Consider the following 20,450-nt stretch of genomic DNA (forward strand, 5'->3'; position numbering starts at 1 on the left):
AGCATCACTTACATATATGTATTTTACAATATTCATTCTATTTGGGTCCTGAGACTATTAATGCCATACTGGTTATGTGGTGTCATGAGGGGACTTTGAGTGGATCATAAACATTTTCATGATATTTGAAAAACATACTTGCTGAAGGTCATTGGGAAAATTGTTAGTGCTGATATGCAAAAGGTAAGGTTGTTCTCGTTCTCCCCTCTCCCCACTTCTTCCCTCCCTCCCTCTCCCCCTCTCTCCCTCCTCCTCCATCCTCCCTCTCTCCTTCCCTCCATCCCCCTATCACATATTTCTTAGTGGTTGACTGTTTTGTTCTGGTAAATTGTTCTAGAGAACTGAAACTACAAATACAGTCTTTTATAGTCAACAAAAGCTGTTGGGTTTATATACTAATGAATCTTCTATTTGGTATTAAAGAAACATTAAATTTATAGAATAAACCAGAGAATGCACTGACCTGGGTTCTTTTCCCCTCCAGGACTTTAAATTTCTCAGCATGTTTGTTGCTGCTTTTTCCTCAGGGCTAGGGATTGAACTCAGGGCCTTGCACAAGCTAGGTAAGCTTCTACCACCGAGTTATACCCCCAGCCCCTTACAGGCTTTTAAGAATTGAGGGGAAATTGGTAGGAGTAAAAACTTATTCACTGCTGAATAAACTTTTATGTGATATTTTTTTAAATGTATCTTAAAACAGGGGCTGGGGATGTGGCTCAAGCGGTAGTGCGCTCTCCTGGCATGCGTGCGGTCTGGGTTCGATCCTCAGCACCACATACAAAGATGTTGGGTCCGCCGAAAGCTAAAAAATAAATATTAAAATTCTCTGTCTCTCTCTTAAAAAATGTATCTTAAAACACATTAGATTTTCACAACTTCAACTCCTATTTTTTAGTTTTATGGAAAGTAGTAATTGTGTCCCTAATTCATTTTGAGTTTTTTTCTACACCACATTTTTATTGGTGCATTATATTTGTACATAATGACGGGATTTGTTGTTACATATTTGTATTACTTTTTGAGTTTTATGGAAAGTAGAAAGTAGCCATTATGTATTTTTTAAGTAAATTTTAGTTAATAAGACTCAGCTTGAGACTGACCTTCCTCTCCAGGGAGTTTTCTAACACTCCAGTTTGCACTCTAAAAGGAGATTTCTGTGAGTTCAGTTGATTTTACTTAATGGAATGGAACAGATTGAATGACTTGAAGTCATCGGATTGTTGTCCTTGAAATGAGTCAGGTTTAGAGAAGTCCCTGCTCTGTCCAATCACTGATGAGTTTTGACCTCATACTCCCTAAATACATTAATCATCTTGATAAATTCACAGAGCCTCCATTATTTTTCATATTGTTAAGGTGCACTGGGGTATGAGCATTCCAGCCTCAAAAGTTGACCATCCCAAGCTTTAAATGTCTTTCCCCTCCCCTCACTACTCTTTCCATCCCACTTCTTAACTTCATTTATGATAAATGAGTGTTATGTAATTTAAAAAAACTGGAACAATGTAACTGGGCTGGTCAAGCTGTACTCATCATAGCCAATGGCTGGAGTTTGAAGAACATTTGCAGAACCACTTTTTACCCAACATTGCTTTCTGAAGTTTGTTTGTTTTTGTGATATTGGAGATTGAACTCAGGGATGCTTTACCACTGAGCTACATTGACCACTGTTTTTTAATTTATTTATTTATTTATTTATTTTTTAGTTATCGGCGGATACAACATCTTTGTTTGTATGTGGTGCTGAGGATCGAACCCGGGCCGCACGCATGCCAGGCGAGCGCGCTATCGCTTGAGCCACATCCCAGCCCCCCCCCCTTTTTTTTTTGAGACAGGGTCTCACTAAACTGCTGAGGCTGGCCTCAAACTTGCAAGTTTCCTGCCTCAGCCTCCTGAGTCACTGGGCAGGGCTTTCCATACCAATAAAAAATATGGAATGGAAAAAAAAAAAAAACAAATTACAAGGCTGGGCCACCATACCCCTCTTGCTTTCCAAAATATTGCCATGTTATATGAAGGTGCTTTCATAAAGCACACATGGAAATGATGGGTCTTCTTATTTTAGTCTTTCTCACATGATAAAAAAAATCCATTCTAAGAGTTGCTGAAATTTTGAAAATTAGAATCACATGGAAATAATCACTTCAGCTCCCAAATAAAAAAACTCTTCCAGTAAGCAGTTACTTTTTTAGATCTTTCAAGTGCTTAGCCGGGAGGCAGAAGGGAACATATTTATCCCTGCTTTAGATGAGCCTGGCATGTGTACCAGGGTCCTGGTAACAGTTTTTTTCCTCTTTGTCCTATCTTTTCCTCTTCTACTTTCCAAAACAACCTCTGGTTAAATTCATTCCCCTCCCCCAAGTTCTGCAAACAGGAATGGTCATAGGGGTAAAGCCAACAATGGTGTTCACAAGGCTGTTGGCTATGTCAATACTCTGGCCATTCATTCTTCTCAGTCATATCTGCTGACTGGATAATAATGAACATGGTCAAACAGAGCCCCCTGTATCTTGGCGCAGAATGTGCCAATGTCTTGTCCTCCAGTCCTCAAAGATGGACTGAGCAGCCAGACAATGATGCATGCCTGTGATCCCAGCTACTCGGGAGGCAGAAGCAGGAGAATTGCAAGTTCAAGGGCATCTTTGCAAAACCCTGTCTCAAAATAAAAAGGGGTAGGGCTGTAACTCAGTGGTAGAGCACTTGGCTACTTGGGTCCCCTAGGGAACCCAAATGAGGACAAGCCAGGAAACATGCTTAGGACCAGTTAAGCCTTCAGATAATAAAAGGCAACAACATTCATCAAGCCCTTGCTCTATATCAGGTCCATTGCTAAGCCTTTTATATATACTACCTTAGACTTAGTTCTCATGACAACCATATGAAGATGACACTATAAGCTCCATTTGGCACGAGTGAAAACTGAGGCCCATTGGTTAAGATAGTTGTTCAAGGCCTACAGCAGCATCAGAACTAGAATCTGTGAGGTTGCCTGTACAACTCATACTTTTGGTCATTTTGTTTGCCTCCTATGTCCAAAATGCTTTCTAAGTATTCTTACTCAGTTTCTCCAGGAAGAAAGCAACCTGAGTGGGGCTTTAGTCGTGTTAGTTGTTACCACTTCATCCCTTCCATCCCTGTCCATCCCTGGACAAAGATGATTGAACCAAAATTGGTCATCTCACACAAAAGCCAACAGTTAAAAGGCTCACATCCAAAGAAGTAAGATAATTCACACAAATCTGAAATTGCATTAGATCTAGGACCTGGGGGACTTGCCTTCTCCATAGTTAGTCTACCTTGTAACTGGCTATGGTAGGCCCAAAGATGTTCACATCCCAATCCCTGAAACCTGTGGATGTTACTTTGCATGGTTAAAAGTGCTTTGCAGATGTAATGAAAATTAAGGACTTTGATATGAGGAGGTTAACCTGAATTATTAGGTGGTCCAAACCAATATAATTACAAAGATAACTTATAAGAGAGAGGCAAGATGATCCAAGTTAGTAATAAGATGGAAGCAAGAAGTTGGAGTGATGTGAAGAAAAGCCATAAGCCAAGGAACTCAGGCAACCTCTAGAAACTAAAAGAGGAAAGAAACATTCTCTCTAGAAGTTACCAAAAAGAATTCAGCCCTGCCTATACCATGCTTTTAGACTTCTGATTTCTAGAACTATAAGAGAATAGATTTGTGTTGTTTTAAGCCATTAAATTTTTGGTGATTTGTTATAGCATAAATAGGAAAACAATACACTGGGCATACAGCAAGTGCTCCTTACCCTTTTGAAGGAATGTTCCTCACTCCCATTCAGTCTAATTTCACTGCAGTATCTTAAATTAGTCCTTTACTTTCACTCTTTCTTGAAACATTTTCTTGAAGTGAAAAACAAGTGTTTTTTTTAATTTTTTATTAGTTATTGATGGACCTTTATTCATTTATTTGTTTATATGTGGTGCTAAGAATCGAACCCAGTGCCTCACACATGCTAGGCAAGCACGCTACCACTGAGCCCCAACCCCAGCCCGAAAACAAGTGTTTTTTTCAATCAATAAAATTTCCCCCTATAGAAATTAATTTTTATTGGATATGGTGGTGCATGCCTGTAATCCCAGACACTCAGAGGCTGAAGCAAAAGGATAACAAGTTCAAGGCCAGCCTCAGCAATTTATCGAGGCCTAAGCAACATAGCAAGACCCTATCTCAAAATAAAAAGGGATAGGGATGTGGCTAAGTGGTAGAGTACCACTGGGTTCAATCCCCAGTATCAAAAAAAAGAAAAAAAATAGTTTTCTCTTTCCTGTTCCCCCACCACCTTTTCCAGTGTAGACTTTGGTACTTCTCAGGTAGACTTGGGTAATGCTCCATGGGTGTGTTTGGTCCACTGTGACTAAATCTGGTATAGCCTGAGGAATTGCCATAGGTTTGTATGTCTGTTGTCTGAAAAACTGTCCTGTGGAAGTAGAACTAATTCCTCTCTATTATCTCCTCCAGAGTGGAGAGGATAGAAAGCAAATTTGGCTTGTTATGAAGAATGCTTTAATTATTATAGCCTCCTACAAGAAAGTGAGTGGCCTGGAGAGTTAAGGATTTCTTAGAGACCCCAGATACCTGAACAGGTATTGGAAATTAAGGAGTACAACTCTATGCTGCCTGCAAGAAATCTACTTTAAACATAGACAGAAATAGGTTAAAAGTAGGAGGAAGTAAAAAGGTATGTCATGCTAATGCTAACTAAAAGAGAGCTGGAATGGCTATATTAATATAATACAAGAGAAAATTCATAAAAAATGTTTATATACCTAATAACTTTAAAATAGATTAAGCAATAACTGATGGAAATGCAAGGAGAAATGAACAAATTCAGAGTTACAGTCTATGTGTATAATTAATAGAACAAGTATACAAAAAATCAGTCAGGATATAGAAAATTGAATAAAACTTTCAACCACCTAGATTTAATAGATATTCACCACTTCATCCAACAACTGCAAAATATGCATCCTTTTCAAATGCACAAGGAACATTTATCAAGATAGATAGGGCCGGGCACAGTGACACATGCCTGTAATCCCAGCAGCTTGGAAGGCTGAGACAGAAGGATTGCAAGTTCAAAGCCAGCCTCAGCAACTTAGTGAGGTACTAAGCAACTCCATGAGATCCTGTCTCTGAATAAAATATAAAATAGGGCTGAGGATGTGGCTCATTGGTTGAGTACCCCTGAGTTTAATCTCAGGTACCCCCCACCAAAAAAAGATTAGGGATGGGGGGATAGTTCAGTGGTAGAACACTTGCCTAGTATGCACAAGGCCCTGGATTTGATCCCCAATCCATAAAAAAAGAACAATTTCTGGTCCACAAAGCAAGTTTTAATGAATTTAAAAGATGCCAGCCAGACATAATGGTGCACACCTCTAATCACAGCTACTCTGGAGGTTGAGGCAGGAAGACCACAAGATCAAGGCCAGCCTGGGAAATTTAATGAGACGCTGTCTCAAAAACAATTTTAAAGACTGGGGATATATCTCAGTGGTAGAGCACCCCTGGGTTCAATCCCAGCACAACAAACACACATACACGGCACAAACCAAGGAATACTAGCAACCATTTGAAGCTAGAAGATTCAAGGAATGATTCTCTTCTAGATTCTATGGAGTAAGAATGATTACGTCAACACTTTGATATTCAATGTCAATGTCCTTGGATTTCTGTCATCCAGAATTGTGAGGAATTAACTTTCCATTGTTTTAAGCCAAAAAGGTTTTTTGTTTGGTTTAATTTGGTTTGGTATCAGGGATTGAACCCAAAGGCACTTAACCACTTAGTACATCTCCAGACTTTTTTTTTGAGACAGGATCTTGGTAAGTTGCTGAGGCTGGCCTCAAATTTGAATCCTCCTGCCTTAGCCTCCTAGGCCACTGGGACTACAAGCATGCACACCACACCAGGCCCCAAAATATATTTTAAAGGATTCAAGTCAGGGGGCTAGGGTTGTGGCTCAGTGGTAGAACACTTGCCTAGCATGTGTGAAGCACTGGGTTTGATCCCCAGTTCCACATATAAATAAATAAAATAAAGGTCCATCAACAACTAATAAAAATACTTTTTTAAGAAAAGGATTTAAGTCAAACAAATTATGTTATTTGGCCACAATGGAATAAAATTAGAAATGAATAATAGAAATATCTCTGGAAATCCAATTCCTGGAAATCAAACAACACAGTTCTCAACAACAGGAATCAAAGAAGTACTCAAAAAGGAAATTATAGAAAATGCTTTGAATAGAATGAAAAGCAAAACAAGTGGGAATTCTAGAGGACTTAATGCTCACATTAGACAGGAAGGGTCTCAAATCAATGGCCTCATCTCCCACCTTAATAAATTCAAAAAAGAAGATGAAATGAAATTCAAAGTAAGTGGAAGAAAGGGAATTATAAAGGTCAGAGTTGAAATCAGTGAAACAGAAAATATAAAAGAGAGTCTGAGATAGTGACACACACCTATAATCCCAGCTACTCAGGAGTCTGAGGCAGAAGAATTGCAAATTGGAGGCCAGCCTGGGCAATTTAGAAAGACCCTGTCTCAAAAAAAAAAAAAAAATTTTTTTTTTTTTTACAGTACTGCAGATTGAACTCAGGCATGTAGTACCATTGAGCTACATCCCCAGCTCTTTTATTTTATTTTATTTTATTTATTTATTTTGGAACCAGGGATTGAACCCAGGAGTGCTTAGCTACTGAACCACACTACCAGCTCTCTCCATATAGAGACAGAATCTCACTAAATTGCTTAGGCCTCGCTAAATTGCTGAGGCTGGCTTTGAAGTTACTATCCTCCTTCCTCAGCCTCCCAGTCACTGGGATTACGGGTGTATACCACTGTGCCCAGTTTATTTTCATTTTTGAGACAGGGTCTCACTAAATTGTCCAGGCTGGCCTCAAATTTGCCATCCTCCTGCCTCTCAACCTCCCAAGTCTCCGGGATTACAGGCATGCACCACCATGCTTGGCTCAAAATAAAAATAATTTTTGAAAAGGGCTGAAGATATAGCTCAGTGATAGAGAGCTTGCCTATCATGTGTGAGGACCATGAGTTCCCTCCCCAGTACCGCAAAAAAGGAATTAAAAAATATAGAGAAAACCATTGAAATTGAAAGCTGTTTCTTTCAGAAAATTAGATAAAATTAATAAGCCTCTAATGAGACTGATTTTTAAAAAGAAAGGCAAATCATTAGTATCAGAAATGAGAAAGAAAGCTGGGTGCAGTGGTACATGCCTTTAATCCTAGCAACTTAGAAGACTGAGACAGGAGGATCACAAATTCGAGGCCAGCCTGAACACCTTAGTAAGACACTGCCTTAAAATGAAAAATAAAAAAGGCTGAGGATGTGGCTCAGTGGTAAAGCATCCCTGGGTTCAATTCCTAGTACCAAAAAGAGAAAAAAAAACAAGAAATAAGAAATGACACTGCTAAGGATTGATATTAAAAGGATAATACAGGAATATTATAATAAACAACCTTGTGCCAATAAAGTTAATGGCAAAGATAAAATAGCCAAATGCCTTTAAAGACACATACTACCAAACATATTCAAGAAGAAATAAATAACCTAAATAGCTATCTGTTATAAAATAAATTTAATTTGCAGTTTAAAACTTGCTTATGAAGAAAGCACCAAGAGACAGCTGGGCTGAGATATGAGATAGGGGTGGTCATTAGCACTGAGGAGGTAGAGGAAGTCATGGATCGGAAGAAACTTCTTAGAAAGTATTATAAGGCTGGGCATATGGCTCAGACCACATGAGGCCCTGGGTTCAATCCTCAGCTCTGGAAAAAGAGAAAGGGGGTGGGGGGAAGCATAGCAGAATCCTAGAGATTCCCTAGTGCTAAAGAAGAAAGTTTAAAAGTCTTTTCCCATCCCTAGCACTGCAAAAAATACAACAAGATTTTAGCTGAGATAGCACCATTGCATGGAGCTTTCTTGTACTTTTAGATCTTGATTTCTAGCCCTTCCTCCTTAGTGAATGAAAAGTTAGAATGCCAAATTGAGTGCTTTAATGTACTAAGGGATTTTAATATAGTCCAAATGGCAGGGAAATGGGACACTAAATTGGGAGAGATAAATAATGAGGTAATGTAGATCTTGGATTCAATACATACAATAAAATGTATGAATGTACCACTGAATGATTTTGACAGTACATACACCTGTGCAACTCAAGCCTCTACATGTATACAGAATGCTTTCAACACTCCAGAAGTTTCCCTTACTTCACCAGGACAGGTAATTCCTCCTCTAGTCCCTGGAGACCGGCACCATTCTGTCTGCTGCTCTCCATACTAAAAAAAAAATATATATATATATCTTAGAGGCTGGGCTGTAGCTCAGTGCTCTCAATGGTAGAACGCTTGCCTAGCATATGTGAGGCCCTGGTTCCATTCTTAGCACTGCAAAAAAAGAGAATTTTAAAATCTTTTAAACTTGTGGGTTATTCAAAGAAAGTATGGATGATCAGGTGGCAGGATCAGGGATGGGGAATATGAGTCTGAATGCTGCTTACGATCATTTATTCCATGTAATTTTAAAATCAAATCAAATAAAGCAGCTTCTCTTCTCCACCAAAGAGAAGTTTTGCAAGAGTTGACCTCCAGCCTTCAGGGTCTTCCTGACTAGGGAAGAGGGAGGATTTGTTTAACCACTTTGTTCTTTCCTTTTTAACCTGTTTGTATTTAACCAGAACCCTGTTAGGCATTTTAATAACCTTTTTGTTGTTGTTGACTTAAGTAAGAGATGAACTTTAGATATATGTCCAAACTCCAAAGTTTAGGTTCCTTGCACCCTAAGTCTCTACCGACACACACACCCCCACCTCTTCCCAGAGTGGCTTTGCAGGATTCTTCCAGCCGTGGGAAAGAAATGTAATTTTGGACCCAGGAGAGGGAAGGGCCAGCAAGTGGGGTAGCTGTCCGCACCTGTCTCCAGGCCTGAGGTCATCCACCTGCCCAGTCACAGTGCCCCAGGCAGAGAGTCCCCTCCCCGCGGTCCTCTGCCAGACCTTTTGGCTGCTGCATAAATCACCCGACCCGACCTGGGTGAGTGCCCGGGTTGGGCCTGCTTCCCCACCCCCTCCCTGGAAAGGAAAGGCCCAGGCAACTTCGGTTTGAGACCCACAGGACCCAATTTCCCAACCGCGGGAAGCCGGAAGGAGATCGATTGCCCCGTGCCCAATCGTGCCCAATCCTGTGCCCTGGGATCGCTTCCCACAGGCCCTGGCGCCCACAGCAGAGCTCCGCACCAGGAACAAGGCAAGCTCAGCCTGCAGCTTCCCCGTGTCTCCCTATCGCTGGCGCTTCTGTGATCGTTGCCCCGAGGCTGCAGGGGCACTACCAGATTGTGCAAAGACCCTGTCTCTCTGCACAAATACCCCAGGTACAGTGCGGGCCCCTGATGTTTGTCCCCTCTCTCCCCGCCCTGGCCACCCTTAGGCGGCCAGGGCAGGGGTTAGAAATGGGACATTTGGCAGCCCCCAACTTGCAGGATAGAGAGATAGAGATAGAGCCTGGGGTTGAAAGTCACTATTGCAAAAGCGCTTGTCTGATCTTGAGGCTTATCTAAGACTGATAGCATGAAGGCCTTTGGAGTCTGAGCCAATATTTAACAGCCAATGAACATCCCAGATGCTAGGAGGCTGGCAGGCAGTATCTGAGTTTGAGCTGTGAGTTTAAAAAAAAAAAAAAAAAAAAGTGTTTTTGAAGGAAACATTAAACCAAAGATTATTTTTCCTTTTTTCTCTGTCTTCTATTCATTTGCCCACCCATGTGGATGACTTCTTAGCTCAAAGCAGATATAAGACAGAAGCATGAAATTGCAGGAAATTTTTATCAGCACTGGAAGCCTGCTCACTCAAGGAAGACTTGCGGAAAGAGGAAAGTTGCCTTTCACATGGGATGCTTATCTGATGTTTTTTTTTTTTTTTTTCCTGGATAATTTTTCTTTTTCTTCTCCCAGTTCACTCATCACCATCTCTGGCCTAAAGTCCCAGCATAGAATGTTCCTTGCCTGTGTTCAAGACTCTTTGCCAAACTGGCACCATGCCTTCTTAGGAAGCAAGACATAGCAGAGGGGCTATTGGTTCCTCCACCACTTGTACCTTGCTAATGTCCTTTTACCACCCCTTCCATTGCCTGTTTTTTTCTTCTTTTTTTAAAATAAATTTTTAATTGTAAATGGACATAATGCCTTTATTTTATTTATTTTTATGTGGTGCTGAGGATCAAACCCAATATCTCACACGTGGTTGGCAAGCACTCTACCACTGAGCTGCAACCCCAGCCCCCACCATTGCCTGATTTTGAAAATGGATGTTAGGAGGTATTTTTTTGAGGGGGAGGGAGTTATGCTGGGTATTGAACCCCAGGGCCTAGCACATGCTAGGCAAGTGCTCTACCACTGAGCTACACTCAGCCCTGGATATTAGTTCTAATTCAGTGTATTATCATTGGTGAACATATTTCTAAAAATGTAGATCAGGAAGGTCCTGGCCTCCAAGGGGGATCAATAGCACCGACAGATGGGTAAGGGGGAACAAGCAAGAGAAGGTGACCTGCAGACACCCAAGTCAGCCACCAATGAGAGAATTGCCCGCCCCTGACCTACTTTGGGGACCAGGGTGCTGGCATAAAGGGTGGCCTTGCACTATCTGAACAGCCAGCTCTGCTTTCTGAGGGTCACTAGCACCAAGGTGTGGATACTTTTTTTCTTCTTTATAAAAAAGAAAATCCCACTGGTAAGTTGACTGAAGCTGTCTCGTGTTATCTCTTATCAGCTCTTTCTTCCTCCTACATGTCTCCTCCTGTCACATTGCCTATCTTGTTCTGACTTTGGGAAAGTATGCCTTGCCTTTCCAGTTCTAATGAAACAGGTGGCAAGTGCAGTGGCATATGCCTGTAATCCCAGCTACTTGGGAGGCTAAGGCAGGAGGATGACAAGTTTGAGGCCAGCCTGGGCAGCTTAGCGAGAACCTGTCTCAAAATAAAGCTTTAAAAGGACTGGGGGTATAATTCAGTGGTAAACTGCTTGCCAAGCATGTGCAAGGTCCCAGGTTTAACCCCCAGTAATTGAAAAAAAAAAGGCATATCTCTGAGAGATTTCAGGTTCACTTCCAGAACACTGCAATAGAGTAAATTGTCTAATAATAAAAGTTATGTTTAGGACTGGGGCTGTAGCTCAGTGCAAAGTGCTTGCCTAGCATGTGTGAGACACTGGGTTCAATCCTCAGCACCACATAAAAATTAAAAAATAAAATAAAGGCATTTTGTCCATCTACAACTACAAAAAAAAAAGTTACATTTACGAACAGGGCACAGTGACTCATGCCTATCATCCCAGCAGCTCAGGAGGCTGAGGCAGGAGGATTGCAGGATCAAAGCCAGCCTTAGCAACTTATGGAGGCTCTAAGCAACTTAGCAAGACCCTGTCTCAAATAATAATAATAATAATAATGGGCTGGGGATGTTACTTAGTGGTTAAGCAGCCCTGGGTTTAATCCCTGGTACCAAAAAAAAAGTTATGTTTAAAATATCCAGTATTCTATTAAGTATGAAATAGCATTATGCTTAAAATGTGCATAGCTTAATTTAAAATATTTTATTGCTAAAAAAAATGTTCAGTATTATCTGAACTGTTAGAACAAAACCAATAGGTTTGTTCCACTCAGGGTGTCACAAACTTTCAACTTGTAAAAATGCAATATCTGCAAAATACCATAAAACAAGCTATATGTGTAGTCTGTATTGGGTTTTAAAACAGGTGTGGTGCTGAATTTGGTCCATGCAATTACATTTCATCTGATCTCTGTTACCTTCAATAGGTCTCTCCCACGACAATGTCTTCCATTAAGATCGAGTGTGTTTTGCCAGAGAATTGCCGATGTGGTGAGTCTCCAGTATGGGAAGAATCATCCAACTCTCTGCTCTTCGTAGACATTCCTGCAAAAAAGGTGTGCCGTTGGAATTTGCTCACCAACCAAGTGCAGCGAATGACCGTGGGTAAGGATGAAGTTTGCCCTCACATCTTTACAGTTAGGGGAGGGATGGTCTCCTTGTTTGTCATTCCCCTGGGACCTTCTTGTTAAAGCATACTTAATGTGCTTCAAGACCTTTTCGATTGTCACATTCTCTGTGTCAGAGTTCTGTGTTCTCTCACTTTGACCCAGAAGTAAATTATGGATCATCAATGCTTCCCTCATCCACTTAAAAAGTGAGGGGCATATTCACAGTTTTGTTTGATTGGTTGTTTTTTTCTTTTTGCAGTGTTGGGGAGGGAACCCAGGGCCTAGTGCGTGCTAGGCAAGTGCTCTACCACTGAGCTGCACCTCCAGGCCTCCAGTTTTGTTTTGCTGTGGAGGAACTATAGTAGCTATCTTCCCTTAACATCTTTAGATAACAGCACTGAAAATTGGAAGACTTGGTTAGTGATACTTCAAAGGCCACCTATCTTAATTTTCAAAATAATAAAAAAATAAAAAACATATCCCTTCTGTGAGTGTGAAAATAAGAGTTTCTGAACTTCAAAATCATCAACCAAGACTAACTTTGATCACTGCACAAATGTAGAATTCCTGTTGGAATTTCATGTGCCTTTCAGTGTGATACCATTTAGGTCCCTGCACTTTCCAGAGAAGGAGTTTATTGCTTTCTATGGCCCAAGGCAATGAGCTGGTGTAATTATCAAAAGAGAAAGAAGTTTCTTGTTTTCATTATTGTGTTCATGGGAAAAGATATCAGGAATTCCTGTAACCTTGGGAATTCCTGATTTCTGCCCATGAATTCAGTTGGAAAACTGAAACTTTCTGGGCAGGGAGTGTGGGGGTGGTGATGGGAATGGACCCCTTTCACATGCTAAGTATGCACTCTGCTACTGAGCTACACCCCAGCCTGGAAGCAGCCTTTTAATTCTCCTAGGGAATATGACTGCTGCTGGGGGCAAAATGACTGTGACCTGGAGGATGGAGGGAATTGCCTTCCCTAGTTCTCCTTTTTTCTTTTCTTTCTTTCTTTTTTCTTTTTTTTTTTTTTTTTGATACCAGGTATTGAAGCCAGGGGTGCTTAACTACTGAGCCACATTCCCCAGTCCTTTTTTGTATTTTATTTAGAGATAGGGTCTCACTGAGTTTCTTAGTGCCTTGTTAAGTTGCTGAGGCTGGCTTTGAACTAGCAATCCTCTTGCCTCAGCCTCCTGAGCTGCTGGGGTTACAGGCATGCACCATCACACCCAGCCCCTAGTTCTCTTTTCCAGTATGTACACATGTCTACCCCTAATCTGTAAAGCACTCCACCCCAAACCATGAAAAGGGCTTGTGATGTCAGCAGTTGCTTGGTCTTAGTCTATAGAATAAGATCCTTGAGGAGGGTCTGACCCTCCTAATAGTGTCCTGCACATTCCTTGGTACCCTCAATAACTTGACTTGATCTTTGAGCAGGGTTTTGAACTAAGAGAGCCCAGTACTCTACACCAATTGTTTAGGTGTTTAGGAAATGTTTTCAAAATAAATTCTAATAAATTCATTTCCTTTGAGAGAGCCCAGTACTCTACACCAATTGATTAGGTGTTTAGGAAATGTTTTCAAAATAAATTCTAATAAATTCATTTCCTTTGACTTCTCTCCATAGTAACTCATCTCTCCACTTTAAAATATATATAAAAAATAGCTGATCCCCAGCACTGCAAAAAAAAAAAAAAAAAAGCTTTGTTATACATGGAAAAATATTAAACCCAGAAAAATCTAAATTTTAAAAATACAAAATATAGTAACATAATGAAGAGGTGTTACTATATTATCACTACATCTACATTTCTGCTATTTTTACCATGTTTATCTCCCAAACAAGATTTGAGAAGCAATGTTCAGTTAGATACGGAAAAATATCTGGGGGTAAAACTCAGTGGTAGAGCACTTCCCTAGCATGCTCGAAGTCCTGAGTTCCATCCCAGCACTGAAAAAGACAAGTATTGTATCGAAGAAGAGAGATGTCACAAAACCTATTTTCTGGAACTAAAGTTCAAGTCTCCAAATTTCCTGGAAGTCAGGCAAATTGAGTATCACTCACTCTATGTGGACTCTTTTGGTACCCCAAGATTAGGGACTCACTCTGTAGATTTGAGGTAGTGCCTGCCCAGGTGTATTGAGGCTGCAGTGATTTTTTTTGTTTTGTTTTGTTTTGTTTTGGTGCAGGGTCTTGAACCCAGGGCCTCATGCATGCTAGGCAAGCACTCTACCATAGAGCCACATGCCCAGCCTCAGTTGCTGTGGTTTGACTTCTCTTCTCCCCTGAGCCTGGGAGCTTTCAAAGGAGTTGGATCATATTCACCTTCCTATCTTTGCTACCCAAAACAGCATATAGAGTTCATGCTCAAAAAAATATATTGAGTTATGTAGCCTTTGCTATTCAACAGGAGGAAGAGAACGCTCCCATTATCAAAATCAGTAGAGTCCTTCTTTAAGAGATGTCAGGTAACATCATGGCCTCAGTGTGCTGCTTAGCCACTGGACTGTTTGTTGTCTTCTAACTATTGCTTTTGCCTCTACAGATACCCCAGTCAGCTCAGTGGCCCTCCGCCAGTCAGGAGGCTATGTCGCCACAGTTGGAACAAAGTTCTGTGCTTTGAACTGGGAGGATCAATCAGTAGTTGTGCTGGCTACAGTGGATAAAGACAAGAAAAATAATCGATTCAATGATGGGAAGGTGGATCCCGCTGGGAGATACTTTGCTGGTATGGTTTTTTTCTAGCATCTGCTTGCTGAGATTTGAAGGAAACACTATGACTTGGAAAGTTCTCACTGCTGTAGTAGTCAAAGTGTTATTCAAGAGGGTCTTAGATTTTTTTTGTTTGTTTTGTTTTTGTGGTGCAGGGGATGAAACCTAGGACCTCAGACATGCTAGGCAAGCAAGCACTCTACCACTGAGCTACATCCCCAGTCCCTTTAAATTGGAAATAATTTCAGTTTTACAGAGCTAGTGCCACTGTGCATGCTGTAATCCCAAATACTCAGGAGGCTGAGGCAGCAGAAAGTTAAAGGTCAGTCTGGGCAACTTAGCGAGGTTGTCTTAAAATAAAAATAAAAAGGGCTTGGGGTGTAGTTTAATAATAGAGCACTTGCCTAGCACATGTGAAACCCTGATTTTAATCCCCAGTACCACACACAAAAACAAATTTACAGGAAAAATGTAATAATACTAAAACAACTGTACACCTTTTGCCTAAAATCACCTGCTAACATTTTGTTCCTCTTCCTTTAACATTTGCTCTGTCTAAACTTAACTATCTCCAGAATCATTTGAGAATACGTTGCATATAAATCATGAGTCTTTACCCCTAGACTACTTGAGTGTGAATTTCCCAAGAAAAATAACATATTCTTCCAACGTGAAGAAGTTTAACATTGATTCAATAACTTTATCTGATGTACTGTCTATATTTTAGTTATGTGAATTGACCAAATATCCTTTATAGAATTTTTTGGGCTGTGAGTATAGCTGAGTAGTGGAGGGAGTACCTAAGCATGCCAAGGCCCTGGGTTCAATCCCCAGCAGCACACACACAAAAAGAATTTTTCTCCTTTTAATAAAGGATCAAATCTGGGATAGTGTGTTAGACTTTCTTGCCTTGTCTTTTCATCCTCTAATCTGGAACACTTCCATGGGCTTTCTTTGTTTTTTATGGCATTACCATTTTTAAAGGATTCAGTCCCACCTAACTCCCCCAACACTTTTTTTAATAGAACATTCTTCATTTTGTAGTAATCTGATGTTTCCTTGTGATTAGTTTAATGTTATTCACTCTTGGCTGGAATACTGTGTAAGTGATGTTCTGTCCTCAGAGTATCTCATGTGGAGGCACATGATGTCCCTCTGCCCCTCATTGGTGATGTTAATTTTAGTCACCAGGTTAAGGTCCTGTCAGATTTCTCTATTTCATAGTAAGTGTGTTTTGTTTTGTTTTGCTTTGCTTTGTTTTGTGGGTTTGTGTGTATGACAGTAGGGATTGAACCCAGATGTGTTCTGCCACTGAGCTACATCCCTGGCCCTTATTTATTTATTTAGAGACAGGGTCTTACTATGTTGCCCAGGCTGGCCTTGAACTTGTGATCCTCCTGTCTCAGCCTCCCAAGTAGCTGGGATTACAGTTATGTACCTCTGCACCTGTCTACAATAACTGTTTTTTTACTGCAATTTTTTTTTGGCACCAAGCATTGAATCTAGGGACATGAAACCACTGAGCCACATCCTCAGCTCTTTATTTTATTTTATTTAGAGACAAGGTCTCACTGAGTTGGTTAAGGCCTTGCTAAATTTCTGAAGCTGGCTTTGAACTCCGAGATCCTCCTGCCTCAACCTCCCTCTCAAGCAGCTGGGATTACAAGCATGCGCCACCACACCCATGCCCAGCTTCACTGCAATTTATAAGCAGTTTGTAGGATTTGTTAGTTATATCACTGTGTAGCAAATTACCCTGAAAGTTAGTGGCTTAAAATAACAAATACATATTATCACATGTATTTTCTGAAGGTCAAGAATGTGAGTGTAGCTAGATGATTCTGTTTCATTCTGTCTCATGAACTTGTAATCAAGCTGTCAGCTGGGGATGGATTCTCTGAAGGAACTTGGAGGATTTGCTTCCAGGTTCACTCACATAGGGGTGGACAAGAGGGAATCTTCAATTTCTTACCACATGGGTATTTCCATAGGACTGTTTAAGACAGACTTCCCCTAGAGCTAGTGATGAGGGGCAGGGGAGAAAAACATGCAGGATGAAAGCTATAGTCTTATAACAAATCCTAGAAGTGATATATTATCGTTTCTGCTGTCTGATATGGATCACACAGACAATGATGGATGGAGAGGTCTACACAAGAGTGTTAATACTGAGAGGCAGGGATCATTTGGACCTATCTTGAAGCCAAATCCCAGCTACTTGGAAGGCTAAAGCAGAAAGATCACAAGTTTCAGTCCAGCCTGGGCAACTTAGTGAGACCCTGCTTCAAAATAAGAAATAAAAAAGGTCTGGGCATGTAGCTCAGTGGTAGAGTGTCCCTAGGTTCAATCTCTAGCACTGAAAAAGAAAGTTAGGTTTCTTGAGGCTGGCTGCAACATGGAGAGATACTTTAAATCCAAGCAAATACTCTGGTACTCATCCAAATTGCTCTGGTACTCATCCAAATTGCTCTGTTAAGTCATTGTTAATTCTTGTTTGAACCAATCTTGACTATGATGGCTGCAGAATGACTTCTATTCAGCTTTGAAAAAATTTTAGTTAACAGTTTCAAATTAGATATTGCACTTCAGACATATACCTTACATCATTAACAACCTTATAAATTAGCCAAAGTTGATCTTCGTCCCTGATATTTCCACCTTCCCACGCTGTCCCTTCATGGCTGTTGATGACACTATCCTGGCTCCATTCACTGTCACCATGGAAGGCACATGAGATCTGAGCGGCTGGCTGTAAAATGTTCCCCAACTTCCTGGACTTTATATGACCATAGATATTGTGCAGGGCAGGTTGAAAGGTTAAAGATGAAAAGCCACTAGAAGCCCTTCTGCCAGTAATTGCTTGAAGATAAAGAATTATAATTGGATCTTCCTAATGAAGTCAATTTTTTTCTCTCTCCCTTATGGCTAGAAGTTTACAGTTCTGTGATACTTTATGAGAAAAAAGATATCTTCTAAGGCCTGAGTTTTGCTTTGTTTTGCTGTCCTCAATACTGGGGATTGAACCCAGGGGGGTTCACTTGATCCCTAAACTACAATCCCAGCCCTTCTTATGTTTTTATTTTGAGACAAGCTCTGTCCAAGTTGCTTAGGGCCTCGCTAAGTTGCTGAGGGTGGTCTCAAATGCAGTCCTCCTATCTCAGCCTTCCAAGCTACCAGGCCCATCCTAAGACCTGAGTTCTTAATCTGGAGTCTCTGGGTCATCAGAAAACCCCTGAAAATTATGTCATCATGGTTGTACCTACTGGTGGTATGCACTGCCAGAAGCACCTGGGGACATTTTTCAAGAGAAGGGTCATAGTTCTCAGCAGGTGCTTAGAAATGTCTCAGGCCCAGAAAAGAGACATCTGACAGTCTAGAAGGAGTCTCCTGGTGATCATACCCTGGAAGTATCACCACACCCAAGGTCTGACATGTCTGTGCTCATTACTACATGGTAAAGCACACACCAGGTTATTCTCTCTCAATAAGGAAAAGCCCTTTCCAAGGAGGCCTTTCACATTCATGTTCCAGGCATCTCTTCCTGTGAGACAGATAGTGTAGATGAATATTCATGAAACAAACTCAAATGTCCTATAACAAGAAATTGCTCTGTGATCATCCTTCTTCCCAGGATCGGAAGAACTACCTGGTCTTGCTTGCTATTCAGGTTTCCCATTTATAATTCATTTTCCTCCTCTAACTTGCTTTTCTTTCAGATGATATATGATACAGTAGGTGAGCTTTCCAGTTTCTTCATTATAGTCAGATTCTGCTCTGTTCCCTGAGGTCACACTCAAGTTCAGAATATCGAATAATGACTACAATAAATAAAATATTCTATATGCATTTGAGAAGAATGTGTCTTCTGTTGTTGGATGGAGTGTTCTACAGATATCAATTAGATTCAATTGGCTGAGGGTATTCCATTCTTCTATGTCTTTACTGATTTTATATCTACTTGTATCTATTACTGAGAAAAGAATGGTGATAGTCTCCAACAATAATTCTATATTTTTTCTATTTCTCCTTTCACTTCTGACTTTTTCTATGTGTGTGATGCTGGGGATTGAACACAGGGCCATGTGCATGCGAGGCAAGTATTCTACCAACTGAGCTAGATCCCCACTTCTGACTTTTGCTTTGCGTATTTTGAAGCCCTGTTGTTAAGCACACACACGTTTAGGATTACTATATATTCTTAGTAAACTGACCATTTTAAATATTTAGTTCCTTTCTTTGTCTCTGAAATCATTATTCCCCTATGTGTAATGTGTCATTTTTCTTTCATTGCTTACAAATTTGATTTTAATTTTCAGCAATTTGATTATGTGTCTAAGCATGCATTTATCCTGGTTTGGAGTTGCTCACCTTCTTTTTCAAAATGCCTTTATTTCATTTGTTTATTTTTATGTGATGCTGAGGATCAAACCCAGTGCCTAACATGTGTTAGGCAAGTGCTCTACCACTGAGCCACAACCCCAGCCCTCGCTCACCATTTTATTTTTATACCAGGTATTAAACCCAAGGGCACTTAACCACTGAGCCACATCCTCAGCCCTTTTTGTATTTTATTTAGAGACAGGGTCTCACTGAGTTGCTTAGGGCCTCAATGAGTTGCTGAGGCTGGCTTTGAATTTACAATCCTCCTTCCTCAGCCTCCAGGATTACAGGTATGTACCAGCATGCCAGGCTTGCTCACATTCTTGGATCTATAGTTTTATGCTTTTCCCCAAGCGTGGTGGGGGCGGTGATGCATTAGCCTTTTTGTTCCATTGATCCCTGAGGCTCTGTTCCTTTTTCTTCCAATATTTTTTCTCTTCCTCTCCGGTTCAGATTGTATAATATTTGCAGGGGATGGGGAGCTGGGGATTGAACTTAGGGCCTTGCACATGCTAAGCATACTATCTACCACTGAGCTATTCCCCTAGTCCCAGATAGTATAATTTCTATTTGTCTATCATCAGGAACACTGATTCTTTTCTGTCATCACTATTTTGCTATTGAGTCAATCCTAAAATTTTCAGTTCTAAGCTGGATGTGGGGATGCATACCTATAGTCCCTGCTACTTGGGAGTCTAAAGCAGGTAGATTACTTGAGCCCAGGAGTTTGAGGCCAGTCTGGACAAAATAAAAAAAAAAATCAGTCTCAAAAAAATCATTTCTTAAATCTTCATTTGGTTATTCTTTATATCTTGTATGTCCTTGCTGATATTTTCAATTTTGAGTTTTGTTTGAAGACTGTTTTTGAGTTGTAGTAGTCTTTGTGAAATAATTCCAACATCTGCCATATCATTTTCAGCATCTGTTGATTGTAGTTTCCTATGTGAGTTTATTTCCATGTCTCTTTATGTTACCAAGTGTATTAGTCAGTTTTCTGTCACTATAACAAAATATCTGAGGGAATCAACTTGTAAAGAGAAAAGTTTTTGGATCTGGAGTTGTAATTTAATGGTAGAGCGCTTGCCTAGCATGTGTGAAGCACTGGGTTTGATCCTCAGCACCACATAAAAATAAATAAAAGCGTTGTGTCCATATATAACTAAAGAAAATTTGTAAAAATTTAAAAAGAAGAGAAAAATTTTATTTGGGCACACAGTTTTGGAGGTCCCAGTCCATGACCCATTGTTTTGAGTCTCTGGTGAAGCAGCTCATCATAGTAGAAATGCATAACACAGCAAACTGCTCACCTCCTGAGTCA

The 20,450-nt window shown here is 40.5% G+C and overlaps 1 protein-coding gene across 2 annotated transcripts in view; it reads left to right on the forward strand.

Moving 5' to 3' along the window:
• The window catches only part of Rgn (regucalcin), a 33,334-nt gene that overhangs the window by 5,493 nt on the left and 7,391 nt on the right, over positions 1–20,450 (forward strand). The window contains exons 1-3 of one of the 2 annotated variants that reach the window (XM_071606363.1): positions 9,196–9,425; positions 11,866–12,043; positions 14,586–14,768. In XM_071606363.1, coding sequence (XP_071462464.1) covers positions 11,881–12,043; positions 14,586–14,768 — 346 coding nt within the window. In that variant the 5' untranslated portion in view covers positions 9,196–9,425; positions 11,866–11,880. Of the gene's footprint in view, positions 1–9,195; positions 9,426–11,865; positions 12,044–14,585; positions 14,769–20,450 lie in introns of those variants that run through there. The other variant, XM_027927289.2, reaches the window with a different exon arrangement.

The sequence above is a fragment of the Marmota flaviventris genome, chromosome X (assembly GCF_047511675.1).
Source record: "Marmota flaviventris isolate mMarFla1 chromosome X, mMarFla1.hap1, whole genome shotgun sequence".
In the NCBI taxonomy this organism is placed as follows: Eukaryota; Metazoa; Chordata; class Mammalia; order Rodentia; family Sciuridae; genus Marmota; species Marmota flaviventris.